Raw genomic sequence first — 20,216 nt, 5'->3', positions numbered from 1 at the left:
AAATTCTATGGCACTTATTTTCAGTCAAAAGTAGTACCTTTTGGATTTAATTGGCCACTGGTGCCATTGGAAGCATGTTTAGGTTATTTTATTTAACAGGAAAGTTATCTTTTGGAAATGCCATGTTGAAACTTTAAAAGATACCTACAGAAAAATATTAAACTTTGTGATAGAAAAATGATTTTCGTGTTATAATTGTCAGTGACATGCATATTGACTTGCAAGAATTTTGTGTATTTTACAAACTGGGTGTTTAAAGCCAAAATTTATCTCTACATGTTTGTACTTTTGATCATTACAGTCAAAATTGAGGTCTTGTGGAAACAAGATTGTAGAAGAAGGAGAGGAATGCGATTGTGGTCCTATCGACGAATGCCATGAGTTGGACCCATGTTGCGACCCGATAACGTGCAAGTTAACGAAAGAAGCAGAATGTGCCACAGGTCCTTGCTGTGACAATTGCAGGGTAAGACATTAGAATTTTGAAAGAGGAGAATGTTAACCTTGGTTTGACGGCTGCTGAGAATGGCTGATATATATTGGGAATGCATTTTTGAAGATTTGAGGTCCATCCAAAGTTTGGATATTGGATCCAGGATTTGGGATTCCAATGTAGGATCTGAGGTTCAGATAAGAAATCCTAGATCCAAGGTTCAGATATCAGATTCAGATTCAAATCTCTAGTACATTTTACCAGTACCACATGACAGTAATTATCACACATATTTCTCCAAAACTACAGACGTTATTTCAATTCTCCCTCTTTGTCCCATTTATATACATATGAAAGTATGACATACTCGAATTTCAATGTGAGTATTATATCATCATGTGAGAACCAGAGGGATGTAACTCTAATTTATCAAGTTTACAGGAGAGAGGAAATAATGCATTCTTAGGAATATGTCTGACTCTTAAAAAGAGTCAGTAAATTGGAGATACATGACTCCACCTTACTGCTGAGGATTAGAAGTGGAGAAACGTTGACTTGACTCCAAATAGAGCTCTTCAGAGGAGTTTATTTAAACAAAATTGAAAACTGCATTTTTGGAGTTACATTCCTCTGGTCCTCATATGATGATATGTTAATCAAGAGTAGTTTTTATTTTTTAATCCACTTTAATTTTAAAGAATAGGCTTTTCAAATATGATGGTATACATGAAAATAAATTCATAGATTGACCTCAAGGCAGTATTGAAAATACTTATAGAATTTTTCAAGAGCTGTGGAATTCTGTGGCAAGAATAGACATATTCACTACTCATGGCATGAGGTGTTATTTTTTTTTATATTTAAAATGTACCTACATTGTGTCATAATCTAAAGCTTTGTTACTATTTATTTCTCAGCTCCGCCCGCGAGGGGAAATTTGCCGGGAAACTTCCAATGAGTGTGATTTGCCTGAATATTGTTCTGGGGACAATGGGCAATGTCCCATGGACATGTACAAGAAGAATGGGAGTCCATGTGGGAATCACACAGGATACTGCTTCAATGGCATGTGTCCTACTCTAAAAAGCCAATGCGAACTCATCTGGGGATATGGTAACGTGTTTATTTATTTATTTTGGAATAACTTTGATTATTGTTATTTAATTTTAATCTGTTGCTACATGCATAAACTTATTTGTAAATGACAGTGGAATTCTCAGCATACAATATTTCTGATTGAAGATACTCTATCTCAAATATGACTGCATGAAACAATTCCTAAACTTTATAATTTTAGGATGACTAGTTTTTATTGAAGGTACGCAATCATTTTAAAAGTATTTCAAAATATTTTATATTGTTACATCCTTGAATATTTGTGTATTTTGTTGTCACGTGTTTTACTTGCTTCTTTCCAATTGATATCAATTACAAGTAACTATATTAATTAATTTGATAATTGCTATTATAATAATCTAAATAGAATTTTCTACTTCACAAATGATAAAAAGAAAGTGGCTTTTTATTACTGTAATAATATTTCTATGGTAATCTGCATTTCAAAATGTTCCTTGTGCCATGTATGCTTTCTTCCAGAAAGTTTCAAGAGAATTTGAATTTATTAGACAATATTTAAGTGTTTGTCTACTGTCTGTTTTGGGTAGACAGTAGATGATTCAATGCATGGACATAGTTCAAACACAATATACGAGGCGTATTTTTAAAGTAAGTACCATTTTGAAATTCCGCCGCTGCAGCGCTGCGGTCGGTGTCCCGTGCAGGCACGTATCCAGAGGGGGGGCTTAGGGGGCTTGAGCCCCCCCCCCGAAAGTTTTAGGTTTACACTAGATAAAATGAGGTTTTTGGTTTCTTGTGGTGTGAAATAAAATAATGTGACAATAATTTAAGGAGAGAAATAATTATCGAGGCAAGACGAAGAATGTTCCGTAACCCTGTTATTGACAATAGCACGTATCCAAGATGGGGCACAGGGGGCTCGACCCTCTTCCCAGGAAATTTTTCAGTTTACGTTAGATAAAATTAGGTTTTTGGCTTCTTGAATAATGTGAAGATAATAAATTTATAAATCTCAGAGAAATAATTATCGAGACAAGACGGAGAGTGTTCTATAACCCTACTATTGTCAATAGCTCGTATCCAAGGTGGGAATCAGGAGGCTCGAGCCCCCTTCAGGAAATGTTTCTGTTTACACTAGATAAAATTAGGATTTTGGCTTCTTGAATAATGTGATGATAATTTAGGAGAAATAATTATCGAGACAAGACGGAGAATGTTCTATGACTCTGTTATTGTTAATAGCACGTATCCAAGGCGGGGTTGAGGTGGCCCGAGCCCCCCCCCCCAGAATTTTTTTTATTTTTCACTAGATAAAATTAGGTTTTTGGCTTTTTGAATAATGTGACGATGATTTAAGGAGACAGACAATTATCTAGGCAAGACAGAGAAAGTTCTATAAACCCTGTTGTTGATAATATTGCACGTAAACTTTTCTTGCGCTTTCGGTGTTGTCGCAGCGCATTTGAGCACTATGTAGAGACTTGTCAGCATTTGGAAGCTGCACAACAAAGGTAGCGCCACAAGTAGGACGATTTGTTGTAATTTATAATCTCTGGAAGGCGGGAAAGGGTACGTTCTTAAATGAGAGGAGTCAACTACTGGCAATATTAACGAATCGTTTTATCTGTGGAACGTTCTAGAATGTAATGAGGATATAAATACGCGGATTCAATTTTTCGGTTCATCTCTACAAAGAATCGGTTAATGAGATTTCAGAGGTAAGTGTGACAATTCATACAGTCAATTAGTGATCAGTCAGCGTCCTCTGGTTGCTTTATAAGATATAGTGATTCGAAAATCAAGACATTGACGACAGCAGAACTTCCGGGGCCTCAGTGTAGTGCTAGTTCGGGTCAAGGGCCGAAGAGATCAAGGCATCTCTCTCTTTATATATATATATCTCTCTCTCTCTCTAAAGTGAATATTTCAGCAGTACCGGATATTGGAGTGGTTTATTAAAACAGAAATAATCTGCATAGATCAAGTGAAAATCAAAGTTTTGAGTGATGATTTAGTTTTGCCAGAACTAAATTTCGTATACGCAGTCCGAGAATTTCATGATATAAAAAAATATTGTTGTTTAAGCCTACTTGGTTCAAAATACATTCAAACACTTAACTACCATAAAGAGACAGCCGAAAATGTTATGAATGTCGAGAAGAAAAAGCAAGATCATGTTGCATATGTGGACATTTTACGCGGAAATTGTAGGCTCTACCAACTGAGCCACCTAGCCATCCTCGACTTCAACCGATTTTTCGTTAAAATGTCTACATAGTACATGTCCTGTGTATATCAAATCGTAAGGTGTTGCCTGTATAGTGAACAAGCACAGAAAATATAGGAGAGAGAAGAAAACTGAGGAGCATTTCCACCGGTTTAGGATAATTTTTTTCTTCTGTGTTCAACAAGAGCTACTACTTCGAGGTGACAATGACAGTGGCCTAATAAGGGAGATTTCACACCGTGTCGCCAGAAGATTAGGTTTGTGCGGCCTTTTGTGTCGCTACGGTGTGAAACGTTGCTGTTGATTGGTCCATTCGACATGTATCGCGTGTCCCTTCGGTCTGTAACCTTCCTAAGTCTTGAAAATCCAAGTCACAAGGATGGAAAATTAGGGCCTTGTTAAGGTTAGGTGTGAAGGCAGGCAGACGACAGCACCCTAAAGGATCAAATCCTACTTTAATCTCCAATACGGAATGATAAAAACTTCTGGTGAGTTGATTTTAAAAAATGTGTGTGAGATAAAGAGTGGCGTGCCCAGGATTTTCGGAAGGGAGATGGGTTACGCATACTATTTTTGGTGGTCAGTTCTGATTTTGCCATTTTTTCCTGTCTTTGACGTTCTTCTTCTTTTTTTATTTTTAAAAAAGGAATACTGGTAAAATGGGGTTATGACCTCACCAACCCTCCCTTGGGCACGTCACTGAAGATAAATGAATAAGCATTTGATCATACTGGGAAACGAAACATTAGATGTGTTGGGAACGGAAGGGTTTTCACTGTGCATTAATTGTTTCGTGATCCAGCTGTATTCGAGAAGACTTCCTTTGTTTTGTGCCGATTTATGACAAGACAGCGGAAGCTGTGACAGGCATTTTTGAACACTTGTGAGTGCTAAGGCCTGAATCTAAACAATTTGGTAGGTATCGGCTTTTATAAGAGCTGCAAACATGGGAGTACAAGACACGTTAGTGGTGTTCAGGCTCGAATCAGAGATACATATTCGACAGCTGTCTGCGTCCATTTCACAGCCCACAATTTGAATCTCGCGTTGTCGAGTGGATTGTCCATCCCGTCCATGTGTAACAGCTTCGTAAAATCACTCAAAGACACCATAGATGTTTTTATGCCTAATGAGAAGAAATGGACAAACACACGTACTGAGATGGTTCCGGCACACAATGTTAATGTTAATGCATGGAAACAGAGGAGTCGAGTGGTAAAAAATGTTCTGATTTCACGTTCTGAATAATTTGGCAGGCTTGAACAGTGGCGACGATTTAAGGGATAGTTGCTCCCCATTTTATTGCCTCAACATTATGGCCTCTTAATGTTAAGCCTTGTCTACCAAGAGAAAGTAAACTTTCCTTGCACCATGCTCTGCCCCCCCCCCCCCCCCCCCCGTTCTGGAACCCAATTGGCACCACTGGTCTTAAACATAGAATTGTAAGGTTCTTACTATACCCCTTTAAAAAAATGGTGTTGAGCCCCCCCCCCGAAAGGAATTCCTGGATACGTGCTTGGTCCCGTGCATGCGCACTGTGTACCTACGTCTGTTGGCAAGCCACAGACGCCATTGCGGCAACAATCGATAATGTATACATTTGCTTTTGCGTATTTAAAATGCCTCCGCCGATTCAGAATCCCGCCGACTGTGAAATACGTGCTGTTATTTGTTTTCTTAGTGCTAAAGGCGTGAAAGCAGTTGAAATTCGCTGTCAGATTTGTGAATTGTACGGACAAAACATTATGAGTGATGGAATGGTACGCAAATGGGTAAGAGCTTTCAAAGATGGCCGAAAGAATGTTCATGACGAGAAACGGAGTGGGCGAACCTCAGTGATCACTGTCGATTTGGTGCAGAAAGTCGACGAGAAAGTGAAAGAGAACAGACGCTTCATGATTTCTTCGTTATCAGAGGAGTTCCCTGAAGTTTAAAGAAGTGTTATCTACAAAATTGTTACCGAACGCTTAAACTATCGAAAATTGTGCTCACAATGGGTACCAAAAATGTTAACTGAGGCGCACAAAAGCAAATGTTTAGGTAGCACCTTGACTTTTCTTGTGCGTTATGAATCTGAAGGTGACGCGTACTTAAGCCAAATTGCCACAGGCGATGAAACATGGGTGGCCTACGTTACACCCGAAACAAAACAACAATCTATGGAATGGCGGCATTCAACATTGCCCAAGAAAGTGAAGTTTAAGCAGACAATTTCAGTCTGGAAAATCATGTGTACCGTGTTTTGTGACAGGAAGGGGGTGTTGCTGAATAAGATTGTTACAAAAAGTTTACTTGTTTTTTGTACATATCAAAACGGTACTTACTTAAAAAAATACGCCTCGTATATGATATATGTATTCTGCCATAATCATTTTATTGCACCATGCAGAGGATTTGTTCTCATCATAAAAGTGTTTAGATAAGACATAACTTACACCACATGCCGTCATTTCACTAAGTAATAAAGACCAGTTTTGGCATGTACTTACTTTTTCTCAAGCTTTCACCACATCATGTGGCTTCCTCATGTCTTAAATCTTCACTATTCTTGTCCTATCTTCTGAGGAAGTCACATGATGTGGTGAAAGCTTGAGAACAAAGTATGTACATGCCAAAACTGGTCCTTGTTACTTATAGAAGTGTTTGTTATTCAATATTATGATCAAAGTCTAAATAGTTCGAGCACATTTGCACGGTGTATCACTCCATGTCAAATCAACCAATTTTAAAATAATTTGGTTGCTTGATCATTTTAGAAAAAAATCATTTTTAGTACAAATGTTTGTACATGTCTTTAGATATCCAAAACAATATCCAAATAAAATTATTGTATTTAGTTCTCCTGGGGCAGCCATTTCTTCAACATTGCTCATGGCTTTTTTTGCTCATGTAGCAGTTTACGGAAACCTTAATATCTCAAAAACCATTAGAGCTAAAGACCTGAAACAAAATTCATTTTGTAGCTAATGAAGCATACTTGCTATGATATTCAAGTATGTTTTGCTCAAAATTGCATCCTAAGAACAAACATTATGATGGAACTTTGGGTAACAGTAGTCAAAAAATTGGATTTTCAAGCCAGATTTTTTTAATCAAGAGGTTTAGTCAAAGGCTTGAATTTTTTTTTCATGTGTACACCTACCTACAGGGTGTCTGCAAATAAAATATCAGTGCTTGGAAATGCAACCCTTTTTTTCAGCATGGGTTCAAACATGGCGTTTATGGAATTTTGACACGTTTCAGGGTTAAATATCTCAGATGGGTCCTCTTGAAAAATCTGAAATTTGGCATGGATGAAGCCCTGCATTAACCTAACTCACAGTAAAAATCTTAACTTTTAGACTCAACTTGTTTGGTCAATATGAGGTAGCATATACGACCTAATTTGTGACATTGCTGTGTAAGGTTAAGCTACATGTATACCTAGAATAATCAAGTATTTCCTTTTTCTTTTCTAAAGTTGGGTTAAAAAGAAACCTCAGAAAATATAGCAACATAGAATTTTAATACTTGACTTACCAGAAATTAAAATTACAAGTTATGATAATTGAAGATCTGTGAAATCTCATTGCAAAGGGTTTGATTTATTTGGTACCCACTTCCAGTTGGTTGTGGGCTCCAGTTTTATGATCATTCTCTTTGTCAAATCAGGCAGAATTCCTTGTTCTTTCACTAAGTTCCTACTCTCACAAATGATCAGAAACCCCCAGTTCATCATGTATATTAGGGCCTCCCCGATGGGGCAGTGGTAGCGTTGCCACCTTGTAATCAAGGGATCCTGGGTTCGATATCCGGTGGAGGCACATAGTGGTTCGGAACCCACTTTAAACTGTAGGTCCAGTCCCAATTAGCCTTACTGTGCATAAAGTAGACTTAAAGCACCAACTCGATTCAATTTAGCAAGTATATTTTTTCTTGACCAAGTGGTAGTAAGCAAACTGATGATGATGATGACTTTTTCACCATTAAGTTTTGCTAATTTACATTTTTCTTTTTAACATTTCAATTAATTGATTGTTCTGTCCACGCAAAGGATTGTCACACTTTCCTTCTTTTTCTTCAGTTTAAATACTTTCTGGAACACAACTTATGAGTTTCCTTTGCACTCCTTGCATGATGTGAATAGTTTTGTGAGAAAGAGCACTTTAGAATTTTTCTGCAATCAGCCTCCTCAGTGAACTTAAAACACCAAATCAATCAATCAAATGAATCAAGCATGCAGGATAGTAGATTCTGCCAATTATTAAGAAACTATATGCGAAAGAATCCACAATCCGCTGCCTGCCCTCTCCATTGTCCAAATGGCATGGTCTACACACCAGAGGAGAAGGTTGAAGTGTTCTCCACACATCTAGAGGACCAATTCCACACACCAGACCAACCGCATAATGACAATTATATCCAGAATATTCAGTATCGACTGGAACAACTACGTCATGAACCACTCACAGCTTATCCACTTCTCACAACCCCTCAGGAGGTCAAAGATGTTCTAAATCTTCTTCGACCTGGTAAGGCACCTGGCTTCGATACTATTACCACGTTATAACTGAAGAACGGCCCTAGAAAATTGCTAGTTTTTCTAGCAAAAGACTTCAATGCTATATTCCTACTGGCTATTATCCATCAAGTTGGAAACTAGCAAAAATAATCCTTTTGCCAAAACCAGGAAAGAACATTCTTCTACCACAGAATTATAGACCTATAAGCCTTCTGAGCCATGTTAGCAAAATCTTTGAACATGTACTACTCAGATGATTACAAGCCGTGGTGGATGAAAAAGGCTTGCTACTGTATCACCAATTCGGATTTCGTAAACAGCACAGTACTACTATGCAACTGGTCCAAGTAGTGGAGTATGTTACAGGAAACTTTAATCTCAGTCGACATACTCTAGAGTCGTTTTCACGTTCAGAAGAGACAACGGCGCTTATGGAGAAACCGCACAGTGTTGCCAATACAGCGCTAGCTCATGTCGCCGGGAAATGATGACCTTCCTTCACAATGAAGTTGTTACATATTTTGTATATATAATGATAATTATATGTAAATATTAATATTATACTGTGAACATTACAGTTACCCTTTTTACTATGATCCATTGCGATCACTACACACGCGAGTGTAATGCACGAATATGACACTTCAGAAATCACTTAAAAAAGTAAAAATCACTCAGAGCTCACACAACTGAAACTTTTTCGGGAGAGGGAAAAAGTCTAAACAGACCAAAGCACTCACTCACTCACTCAAGTAAGGGGACCCTGGCACATGGGTTAGATTCAAGTTGCAACCCAAACAAACAAATGGGTTATGGCCCACGTGAACTGATAAGACGTGAATGACTCAAGCAAGGCATGTCATATTTCTATCTTGAAGCCCCATATTTTGTCACGTGTTGGAAAGCCTTTCAAAGGTTAATATGGTGTCTATGAAATTATGTGTGCGTTGGAAACTGAAAGGTGATCTTCATTTCAGCATTAATGTCGACAGTAATGTAAACGAAAACAACGTGTATTTGCGACAGCACTAATGTTGCTCACAACAGCAGCATTGGAAATAATTGTCAATTATTAAATTTAAGTAATTTCAATTCTATTATAACAAACTGCATGAAGTTCATATTTTTACTGAATGGAAATAAAATAACTGGAAAACTTGGTGGTGATTAGCCGGAATGCTGCGGTGAGTCAGCTCAAGATGGCCAGACAACGTCTCCTTACTTCGCGCGCAGTTCGGGTTAAAAAGAAACTCCAAATGCATGGAAGTAATATTTCTGGGAACCTTTGAGTGGTTATAAAAAATAATTTCATTATTTTCTCCACAACTTTGTCGCTGGAAGTTTTTACTTGGAATTACAGAACAAAAAATGGCCAGCGACGACATTTTCTACTGCACGAATATAAAAAATCTCCACATACTTTATTTGAATATTTTTTAATGCAAATATGCTTTAAAATATTGATAAATTCTGAGTACCACCGTCACCTATGACAATTAAAAAACAGTGTCAATTTTTTTCATAATGAAAGCTTCAATTTTACGGCATGTTTCAACGTTGGGAATGAAAACAATGTAAAAATTGTGTTTTCACAGAAAATTTGCGTTTTTAATTTATCTAAAATTATGTAAGCAAGTTACCAGTTTTTTGTGTTCACTATCGTATTCTCTACAAAATTTCCTGCAAAACTGCAGGTACCGATTTTACTTAAGCTAAATTTGTAAATCCAGAAATTTGAAAACAGCACGCTCGTATTTCCCATAAGAAAAGCATTGCCCATAAGAGCCCATTGTGTCTTCTGAACGTGAAAACGACTCTAGGAGTATTTCTCGGCTCCAACAAAGTCTTTGATGGAATTTGGCATTCTGAATTACTTATGAAACTAGCTGAATTTGAAGTTCCGATTTATTTGGTGCAATTATTGGATCAGTATTTACAAAATAGACAATTTCAGGTACAATTTTTAATGGCTCGATACTGTTAAAATCATATGTGCTAGTGTCCCTCAGGGAGCTGTTCTATCTCCACTTCTATTTGCTTTATATATCAGTTATATCCCTGCCATTCATAAATGCATGTTAGCTACCTATGCAGATGATGTTGCCATCTTTACAAATAGCCCTTTACAAGAACTATGCTACAGCAGGATGAGACAACAAGTATTATAGTTGGAAGATTGGTCTACTCACTGGTGCATGAAGTATAATTTCCTGAAGAGTGCAGCAGTTTTATTTACTGTAACATGGACATATTGATTTACCTGGTACAACATTTACTTGACACTATTTTGGTTTTGCCATGTGATGTAATTTGATTGATTGATTGGTTTAAAATTTTTGAGTGCATCAATTTGCACCCTTCATTTTATTTGGGGAAATATCCCTTGATCTAATTTTAAAAATTCTTTTACTTACCTTTTTCTGTAAATGGTATATCCGAAGATCACAGTGTACTTAACCAAATAAAAAAATATATTTAAGAACTTTTTTTGATTAGAATTTGCATATTGTCTCTAAGTCATCCATCTGTAGCCTCGACCTAAGAAATCTTTTATCATTTTAACTAAGTTGTATAAGATTAATTAAATATTTGGCTACTTTACCAAAAGTGTCTTTGTGACAGTCCTCCCCAGTTAAAAATCCTGCAGATCACTCCTTTTCTGGTCACAAATAACAAACATTCAAAAGTCACTACCTCAGCACATTAGGCAAAGTAAGAATGACAGCACAGATTGTTCATGCACATATCAACTCCAGACTTGCCTCAAATCCTCTCAAAACTGATCTTTGAATCTTCTGCTGTGCTTGACTCATATCTACTTCCACAAGTGTCATATCTTCTACCAGCTTTGACCGTCTAAAATAAATAACCTACTTTAAAGTTACATGCACTGCTACATTTAAAAAATCACCTGCTGACACTGGGTTCCAGTAAATAAATGTTGAGGAAACACAGTTTTCGAGCTGTCACCACCAACTGGATGTGGATACCAAATATATCAAACCCTTTTCAATGAGATTTTGCAGATCTTCAATTGTCATAGCTTGTAATTTTAATTTCTGGTAAATCAAGTATTAAAATCCTATGTTACTATATTTTCTGAGGGTTTTCTTTTAACTCAACTTTAAAAAAGAAAAAGGAAATACTTGATTATTCTAGGTATAAGTGTAGCTTAACCTTACACAGTAATGTCACAAATTAGGTCGCATATGCTACCTCATATTGACCAAACAAGTTGAGTCTAAAAGTTGAGATTTTTACTGTGAATTAGGTTCATGCAGGGCTTCATCCATGCCAAATTTCAGATTTTTTCAAGATGACCCATCTGAGATATTTAACCCCGATACGTATCAAAATTCAGTAAACTGCCATGTTTGAACCAATGCTGGAAAGAAAGGTTGCATTTCCAAGCACTGATAGTTTATTTGCAGACACCCTGTAGATAGGTGTACACATGAAAAAATTTTCAAGCTTTACACTAAACCCCTTGATTAAAAAATCTGGATTAAAATCCAATTTTTTGACTATTGTTACCCAAATTTCCACCATAATTTTTGTTATTGGGATGGAATTGTGAGCAAAACATACTTGAATATAATAGAAAGTATGCTTCATTAGCTACAAAATGAATTTTGTTTTAGGTCTAGCTCTAATGGTTTTGAGGTTTCCATAAACTGCCACATGAGCAAAGAAAGCCATGCGCAATGTTGGAAAAATGGATGCCCCAGGAGAACTACGAAGGCAATACTTTTTTTGAACATTGGTTTTGATATCTAGAAACATGTATCAACAAAGTATGTTCTAAAAATTATATTTTTTTTCTAAAATGGTCATGCAATGACCATTGGATGGTTTGGTATGGAATGACCCTGGTGCATTATTTTCAACTTCAGGCCTAGTCTCAGTTAACCTGGTTTACATTAAATGAACTAAACGAATTTTAGTGAGTTTTAAAAAAATGACAAATATCTTTCAATTTTACATGTTTACTGTTCTGCATTGAAATGATTGTGATTTTTATTATTGTTGTTGCAGGGGGTGATTCGGCAGAACTAGCATGTTTTGAACAGTTTAATTCTAAAGGCGCTCTAAATGGCCATTGTGGCACAGATGCTAATGGCCACTTTATTAAATGTGATAGGGAGTAAGTATCACAGTACCTGATATATATATACACTTTTTTCTAATATAGGAAATTGTCCTTGTCTGTCTCACGTCCCCATATCTTCCTTGCAATGTTTGTGTTTATTCAAGAATTTTGTGATTAACTTCAGCATTTCAGTTTTCAGTAGGTTATGTTTAATTTGCATTTCTCTGTGACCAGCTCAGAAATTGCAGGTTCATGTTGATTTTTTTTTTCAGCATCCAAGTAAGCATTATTTTAAAAATTCTAGATTTGCAATGTAAGTGAAACTTGACAAACCTTTGGCCCAAATATATGAATTATCTGATCATCTGTTAACTGGATTGGATTGTCTGTTGGTTTCAAAATGGATACAGAGTCAATTGAACCCTGGATATCCATCACTCAGATTCCCTGATCTACCATAATCCTGATAAATAATATTGAATATAGAACCATTAATATTTAACTATTCATTACTATTGCCCTGATTTTGTATGGCTAAGTGACCAGAAAAATGCAAATCATAAATTTCTTTTTTTTTCACAGAAACGTTCGGTGTGGTTCCCTTCAATGTAAAAATGGCAATGGAATTCCAATGATATCTGGGATGGAGCATATGTATTCCAGAACGATCATGTCCATCAGCAGTATTGAATATGAGTGCAAGTAAGTGTGTTCCTATGAAAAATTAGGATTTATAAACGTCCCAATTCTTCATTAGGATAAAATTACATAAAAGTTTTACTGACACTATAACAATGCAATATAAATGCAAATATTTTAGGTGATTGATTCACTCATCTCGTTAATTAATGTATGAACAATGGGTTTTGCCTTAGAAAAACATATATTTTAAAAATTTACTTTACAAAAGTGCAGCACATGCATTAAATATTCATAAAAGCAACAAAGAATGGAACTTTTCTCTCAATTATAAATTATTTATAGAAGTATAGCAATTTCATTAATAAACCAATATGGCTGCAACTAATTTATCTATCCTTATTTTGGCAATATGGTAAAGTTCCAATCTAAAATTTACATATTCCATTTACCAGTATTCTGCCAATCTGATTCAAAATTGCAAACGCTGCATTAAAAACTATTGATGACTTAATATGTTTTTCCATAGACAAAGAAACTTCATATTTAGATATTTATTGGAATTATTCATTTATAATTTTTTTAGTTACATAATTTTGCTCTAAATTACAGGCTTCTTATGGAAATATTGGATCAGTAAAGTTATTGTTTTTTGCCAGTGAACCGATACCCAATATGCCTAAATCAGTTGATACTGACAGTACTTTGTAGTTTAAATGCAGAAACATTATTTGAAGAAAAATAGTCTTAAATATCAGAAATAGAATCTAAATACAGTATAACTCTTGTTTTAGTAACCTCAACTCAGGTAGAACATTGATATCATAATATGCAAGCGATTTAGACTTAATTCTCAATTTTCCTTCATTATTATTTAGTTTTCTATGACTATTCATATCAAGTACTACAGTATGGGATGAGAGTGTGTACTGAGTGTATAATACAGTATATTGCCATATTAAATATGTGTATAAAGGACGTGTAAGGTGTGATCTTCTGATAAGGTACCAAAAAGTCAACTTCACCTCTACGTAGTATGCCCTGGTAACTGCTTCTTGCAGGCTTGATTGATTGATTTAGTTTATTTTACTTCGCGTTTTGTGCCTCTTGGCTAATTTGCGAAGATGGGGATGAAATGATGAAATTGATGAATGGACATTCACAAACAACCAAGCCCGAGCGGGATTCGAACCCGGGACCCTTGGCGTCGCAGCATGATGTGCTAACCACTCGGCCACAGGGTCTGGCACTTCTTGCAGGCCAACAGGGCTCTTGTTTAGTGGTGAATGAATGAATTAGTTTTAAAAATTGAGTAAGGAACCTTTGAAGACACATTTTTTGTTTTTTAGTGGCCTACCTTCAATTTTGTTTTAGTTAAGGGGTCGAATAGCCGAAATAGCCTATGTGCTGAATTACTCATAATATACAAAATCAATCAATCAATCCTTTATGTGTATAAAATCAAATTATTTTCCATATTGAATTATTAACATGAAAAATTGATCTTAGTCAATAAGCAATAATTGTACTGGAGTGTAAAATGTTTACTGATATCCTCTCTTATAACTAATACCAATAACTGATAGTGTACCTATTCAATATAAAATAGCAATATTCACCTCTGTAATAAATCCATATTACCAGATGATTCTAATGAGTTTCTCTCTTATTAAATAGAAAAATTATATATTTTAAAATTTATATTTCTAAATAATATTGTGCATGAGACCTATAATAAAATGACAGAATTATGGAGGAAAGTTCCAGGCAATTAAATAAATATTATATCAATACAAGTGATGAGGAATTATGTTGCATGCAAATACGAGGGTCATTCTAAAAGTAACTTCCATTTACGTATAAAAGAAACACCAGGACATTGTGAGAGTTTTTATTATATACAACTGAAAGAGACAACTCTAAGCTATTTTTCTACATGAGCACTGTTTCTGTTGAGACACTTATCATATCGATGAACAAAGGTTTACAATACCCATGTCATAGAAATCTGCTGCCTGTGCATTCAGCCATGCAGTAACACTGTCCTTGAGCTCCTGCTCATTGTTGAAGTGCTGTGCCCCTAGCCGCTTCTTCCTTTCTGGAAAGAGGTGATAATCGGTAAGGGCCAAATCTGGCTAATTGCGATGAGCAATTCAAAACAGGCGACGTGGCATGTTGAGTTCTGGCATTGTTTTCGTGCATGAAAACGCTTGCTCGAACCAAGGACCTTCTCAAATATTTTCAGTGGGAATTGTTTGACCACCCTCCTTACAGCCCAGATAATTCTTTTCTAACTTTGATAGCTAATTGTAGTTATATTTAAATAATTGTGAATGTTGATGATCTGATAGGTAACTTAATTTTCCAGAGCAACAAGTGGGACAGGATCGTTCAACTCTCACGAAGTTCCAGATATGGGCTTAGTGAGGGATGGGACTCCCTGTGGTGAAAATTTGGTAAGAAATTTTTCTCATACCAGTGTTATATTTATGTGGACAGAAATGTAGATAGGTTTGCTTTGAGTACATAAAATAAAAACTTTTAACCTTTCTCTTGTTAAATAAAATAGAAATTTATTATGAAATTATTCCTTAGAGAGCAATATGAATTCAACAAAATTAATTGTATAACCTTTATACATATTTCTTTATTGCCAAGAATAAGAGACATGCATTTCCTCATATGCATCGTAACTGACTAACCAACCCTCTAGCATCCCTAAACCTGAAAGTTCATTGCCCATATCCTAGGCAAGATCAATTCACTCTTTACCAGCCTCAACAATTTCCTTCAGTTCTGTTTTAATATTGCCATTCCATCTTCATCTTGGCATTCCCCTACAGCTTCCTTACCATCAGGTTTCAGGTTAACCCTGTAAACACTTATATCTCCTCTCCTATGCATGCTACATGGGCTGCACTACTGCAGTCTGTAGATTATGTAGTTTGTATTTATATTTGGTAATAATATTCAATATTAGTAAGGTAAGGTAAGGTAAAGTGTTCCCCTGTGCATAGCACCACGCCATGAAGGCGTATAGGGGGTGTGGGGGTAACGCCCCACACTTTCTTGATCCGGTCGTGAGTGGGGGTGATGTGATCAGCATCACGCCCCTGACCGCCTTTACCCCCCAGGGTTTCCCCCAGGTACCCATGTTATTCGACGCTGGGTGGGCGCCGGGGCCGCTTCCACCGTTAGAAAAGTTCCCGGATTTGAACCGGCCGGGGATCGAACCCGGGACCTTTAGCATGGTAGTCAGACGCGTTACCGACTGAGCCACCGCGGCCACCTATTCAATATTGAATTTTGATACTAATATAATTCAATATTAGTATCAAAATTCAATTATTTTGCCCCCCTCTTCCCCCAAATTCTCTTGATGCAGCACCCATTTTTGCATCCTTCGAAAGAAGGATGATTTATATTTGAGTTGCATAATAATGATTGAATTCTACCTCCATTACTGAGTGCCAATAATGAATAGCTTCTACCCCTACGTTACTGAGTGCTGGAGCGCTCTGCTCACAAACTTTCCACTGAAGTCTTGGTTTAGGCATTGGTCTTATTTATTTACCCTTTTCATCAATTCCATCCATGAAAGTTCAACTTTCATCACAAGCAAGCAGAGAGAGAGAGAAGCAACATGAAATAACTGAAGTAGAAATAGAACGAATAATAATGATTGACTGATTCAGTTCAAATATCATTAACATTGTGTGTACCAATAGTGTAATTTATATGTGTGTGCATTTGTAATTTTAATTATTTCGTATATTCTGTAGTCAGTATATTAAACTTTGATGGAAATATTTATGATTAGGGACTTCCCCTTTCCCAATCTAACATTCCTTTCAGATTTTACACAAACATGCAATTTATGACTTTTTGATGCTAAATTTAACTGCAATGTTCACATTGGAAACCTCGCCTTTATTTATAAAATTACTACAGTCGAATATTTTTTTAAAAAAAAATATTTTATATGCCATGAATATATCAAAATTGTAACTACCTGTACATTAGAAATGATAACTTAATTTAAAACTTTCTCTTTTTCAGATTTGTTTGAATCAAACATGCACGAGTTTATTTCCATACATAGACCAAGCGAAGTGCCCAAGCAATAATGTTGCAATGGAATGCTCTGGTCATGGGGCAAGTATTACATTTTCTCTATTAGAGAAATATATAATATTATATACATTTGTCTTTCTGGTATCTTATGCTGACAGTTTTTAACATGGCTGTTCATAATGTACCTAGCTACTATATCTGCTGATACCAACATGCTGTCCCATCCCCAGTAAAAATTTACAATGTTGAAACCAATTGGAATCACACATTTCTTCTAACTTGTCCGTCACGGTGTACAAAAGTAGTGCTGTAGTGAAGTCTGATATATACATCATGCTCAGTAGACACTAGAAATACATTTTCTTCATTATAAATCGGAGTTAGCTTCCAACATTTTGAGCATATACATTGCTCTCATCTTCAGGAAATGTAAAAAATTGAGACCAGTGTAGGGTTATATACACGACTATGATGGGGCAGAGCTTGGATGCTGTCTTTCTATTGGCTCGCTCTGGATCTTGGTGTTCTTATTGACTGGTGTCGTGTTTTTATGGAAGAGTGTGTTCCAGGCATGACTGAGCTGGAGTCCCACGTCTCTGTTGAGATTGGCTTTCCCGTGAAATGGCTATTCACGCCTGGAACCAACTCCTCCGTAGAAACATGACAGCAGCGAATAAGAACACCAGGATCCAGAGCGAGCCAATAGAAAGACAGCGTTCAAGCTCTGCCCCACCATAGTCGTGTATACAACCCTACACTGGTCTCCATTTTTTACATTCCCTGAAGATGAGAGCAATGTATGCGCTCGAAACGTTGGAAGCTAACGCCAATTTAACCTGGCTAGTAACCCGAGAACACTTGTTCGAACCACGTCGCCAGGAAAGCTACAATTCCTATTTTCTTCATTGTCACGTAACCATTGTCCCACAATAGGAAAATAAAGAAAAGTTTACTTATCATTTTTTTATTTTTGTGTTTTGTTGTTTCTTGTGATTTTTTAAATTTTAGTACCAGCAAGAATATGTACTTCTCTACACATAGCATCTTCTCAATTTGAAGTAATGTGATAATGCCATTTTTTAAAAATGCAAAAAGAAAAAAAATATAGAAAATTAGAGGTGCAAGGAAGACCATGCAATGCTGATAACAAGAAAGTTGTATTAAAGAAATGTTCAGATACAATTGAGGGGTTGAGAGCACAAACATAGTGTTAAATTTTAAGAAGCCATAATTCAAACCTGATACTGCATGTTAACTTTTAAGCCATTATTCAAACGAACTAAACTGGAAATAAGAAGTTTTATTTCTCTCCTCTTCTAGGCCACAGGACAATCTAAACGTAAAAAAAAATTGCTTCACAGAATATATCACATTATGAAAAATTTACATGAACATATTTGGGTATGAGAATCTTTTGAATCAAAACATTTTAACACTTCCCCTTACTCAAATATGTATACTTTACATACATGCGACTATAATTATTTCATACCTAACTGTGATACATAATTGTCATGCACAATTTTAGATACAGGTTTTGTTAACAAATCTGCTATCATATCATTTGTTGGTTGATAAACCAAATGAAAATCTCCTTGTTGAACAGCATCCCTAATATAATGATGTCGTACATCAATGTGCTTTGTACGCCTATGGTGCTGAGAATTTTCAACAATTTTATGAGCACTTAAATTATCATTAAAAATTGTAATTGTCACCTTAATATCAATTATCTCTGATAACAAATTTTTCATGAATTGTGCCTCTTTGGCAGCATCACCCAAACTATAATACTCTGCCTCGGTACTTGAGTATGCAACTGTTCGTTGCTTCCTTGATTCCCAATTTACAATTGAGCCTCCAAATTTTACAACTAAACCACTGTATGACTTACGATCTACCAAATCATTAGCCCAGTCAGCATCTGTGTACACTTTTACTTCATTTCCACCTTTTTGAAATTTAAGTTTATAATCTAGTGTACCTGCCAAATATCTTAAGACTCTTTTTGCTGCAACCCAATGTCTTACATCATAACAATTATTGAATTGACTGAGTTTACTACAAGCAAAAGCAATATCTGGTCGCGTACAAACTGCTAGATACATGAGACTACCTACCAATTGCTGATAGGGAAATTTGGTTTCACATTTCTCAGCTTTTTCTAATTTTACATTTAGCTCCATGGGAGTTGAAACAGTTTTGCAATTATTCATACCAAAACGTGTAAGTAACTGTTTAGTATACTGCTTTTGAGATAAAGTTAGAGTATTCAATTTCTTATTCCTGTCAACCTCCATTCCTAGACAATGTCTTACTGGTCCCAATAGTTTAACATCAAAATGTTCTTTCAGTACATGGATCAACATTTGTTTTTCACATGCATCTTCACTAAATACAAAAATATCATCAACATACAATGCTACAATCATCTTTTTACCCTTTATACATTTTGTATAAACACAAGGTTCACATTTTGATTGATCATATTTCATTTTGATTAATACATCATGTATTTTCTGATTCCAAGCTCTACTTGCTTGTTTTAGACCATACAAACTCTTTTTGAGTAGACACACTTTATTATCAACCTGATAACCTTGTGGTTGTTCCATATAAATTGTCTCATTTAAATCACCATTCAGGAATGCAGTACTTATATCAATATGATCTATGTCCATATTGTATTCCACACCAATAGCAAACAAAAGTCTGAGAGTAGAGTGTCTTACAACAGGTGCAAACGTCTCTTCATAATCGATACCGTATCGTTGCGTAAAGCCCCGTGCTACTAATCTAGCTTTGTATCTATCTACATCCCCATTTACATCTTGTTTTACTTTATATACCCATTTACATTTAACTACACTCTGGTCTTTTGGACGATCTACTAATTCCCAAACTTCATTATTCAAGAGTGATTTATATTCATCATCCATCGCTCTCTTCCATTTGGAATTTTCTTTGCATGTTGTGGCATCTTCAAAACTTACAGGTTCCTCAAAACTCATAAAGGATGTGTCTGATAAATCATAATCACCCATCCAAATTGGTAATTGCTTATTTCTAACAGGTCTACCATTTTCTTGTTCTACATTTTGAGAAAAATCACTACCTACATTAGAACATTCAGCAGTTTCTGAATTTGTTACTTCTGATAATTCGCCGACATTAC

The 20,216-nt window shown here is 35.9% G+C and overlaps 1 protein-coding gene across 1 annotated transcript in view; it reads left to right on the top strand.

Moving 5' to 3' along the window:
- mmd (disintegrin and metalloproteinase domain-containing protein mind-meld) overlaps positions 1-20,216 on the top strand; it is a 608,670-nt gene that overhangs the window by 456,098 nt on the left and 132,356 nt on the right. The window contains exons 13-18 of the mRNA XM_083121407.1: positions 302-466; positions 1,351-1,546; positions 12,274-12,382; positions 12,911-13,030; positions 15,336-15,423; positions 17,027-17,122. Of these exons, the coding sequence (XP_082977533.1) occupies positions 302-466; positions 1,351-1,546; positions 12,274-12,382; positions 12,911-13,030; positions 15,336-15,423; positions 17,027-17,122 (774 nt within the window). The remainder of the gene's footprint in view (positions 1-301; positions 467-1,350; positions 1,547-12,273; positions 12,383-12,910; positions 13,031-15,335; positions 15,424-17,026; positions 17,123-20,216) is intronic.

The sequence above is a fragment of the Lepisma saccharinum genome, chromosome 4, assembly GCF_977018435.1.
Source record: "Lepisma saccharinum chromosome 4, izLepSacc3.1, whole genome shotgun sequence".
Taxonomy (NCBI): domain Eukaryota; kingdom Metazoa; phylum Arthropoda; class Insecta; order Zygentoma; family Lepismatidae; genus Lepisma; species Lepisma saccharinum.
Note: the sequence above shows the minus strand (reverse complement) of the source record. Positions and strands in the feature narration are given on the sequence as shown.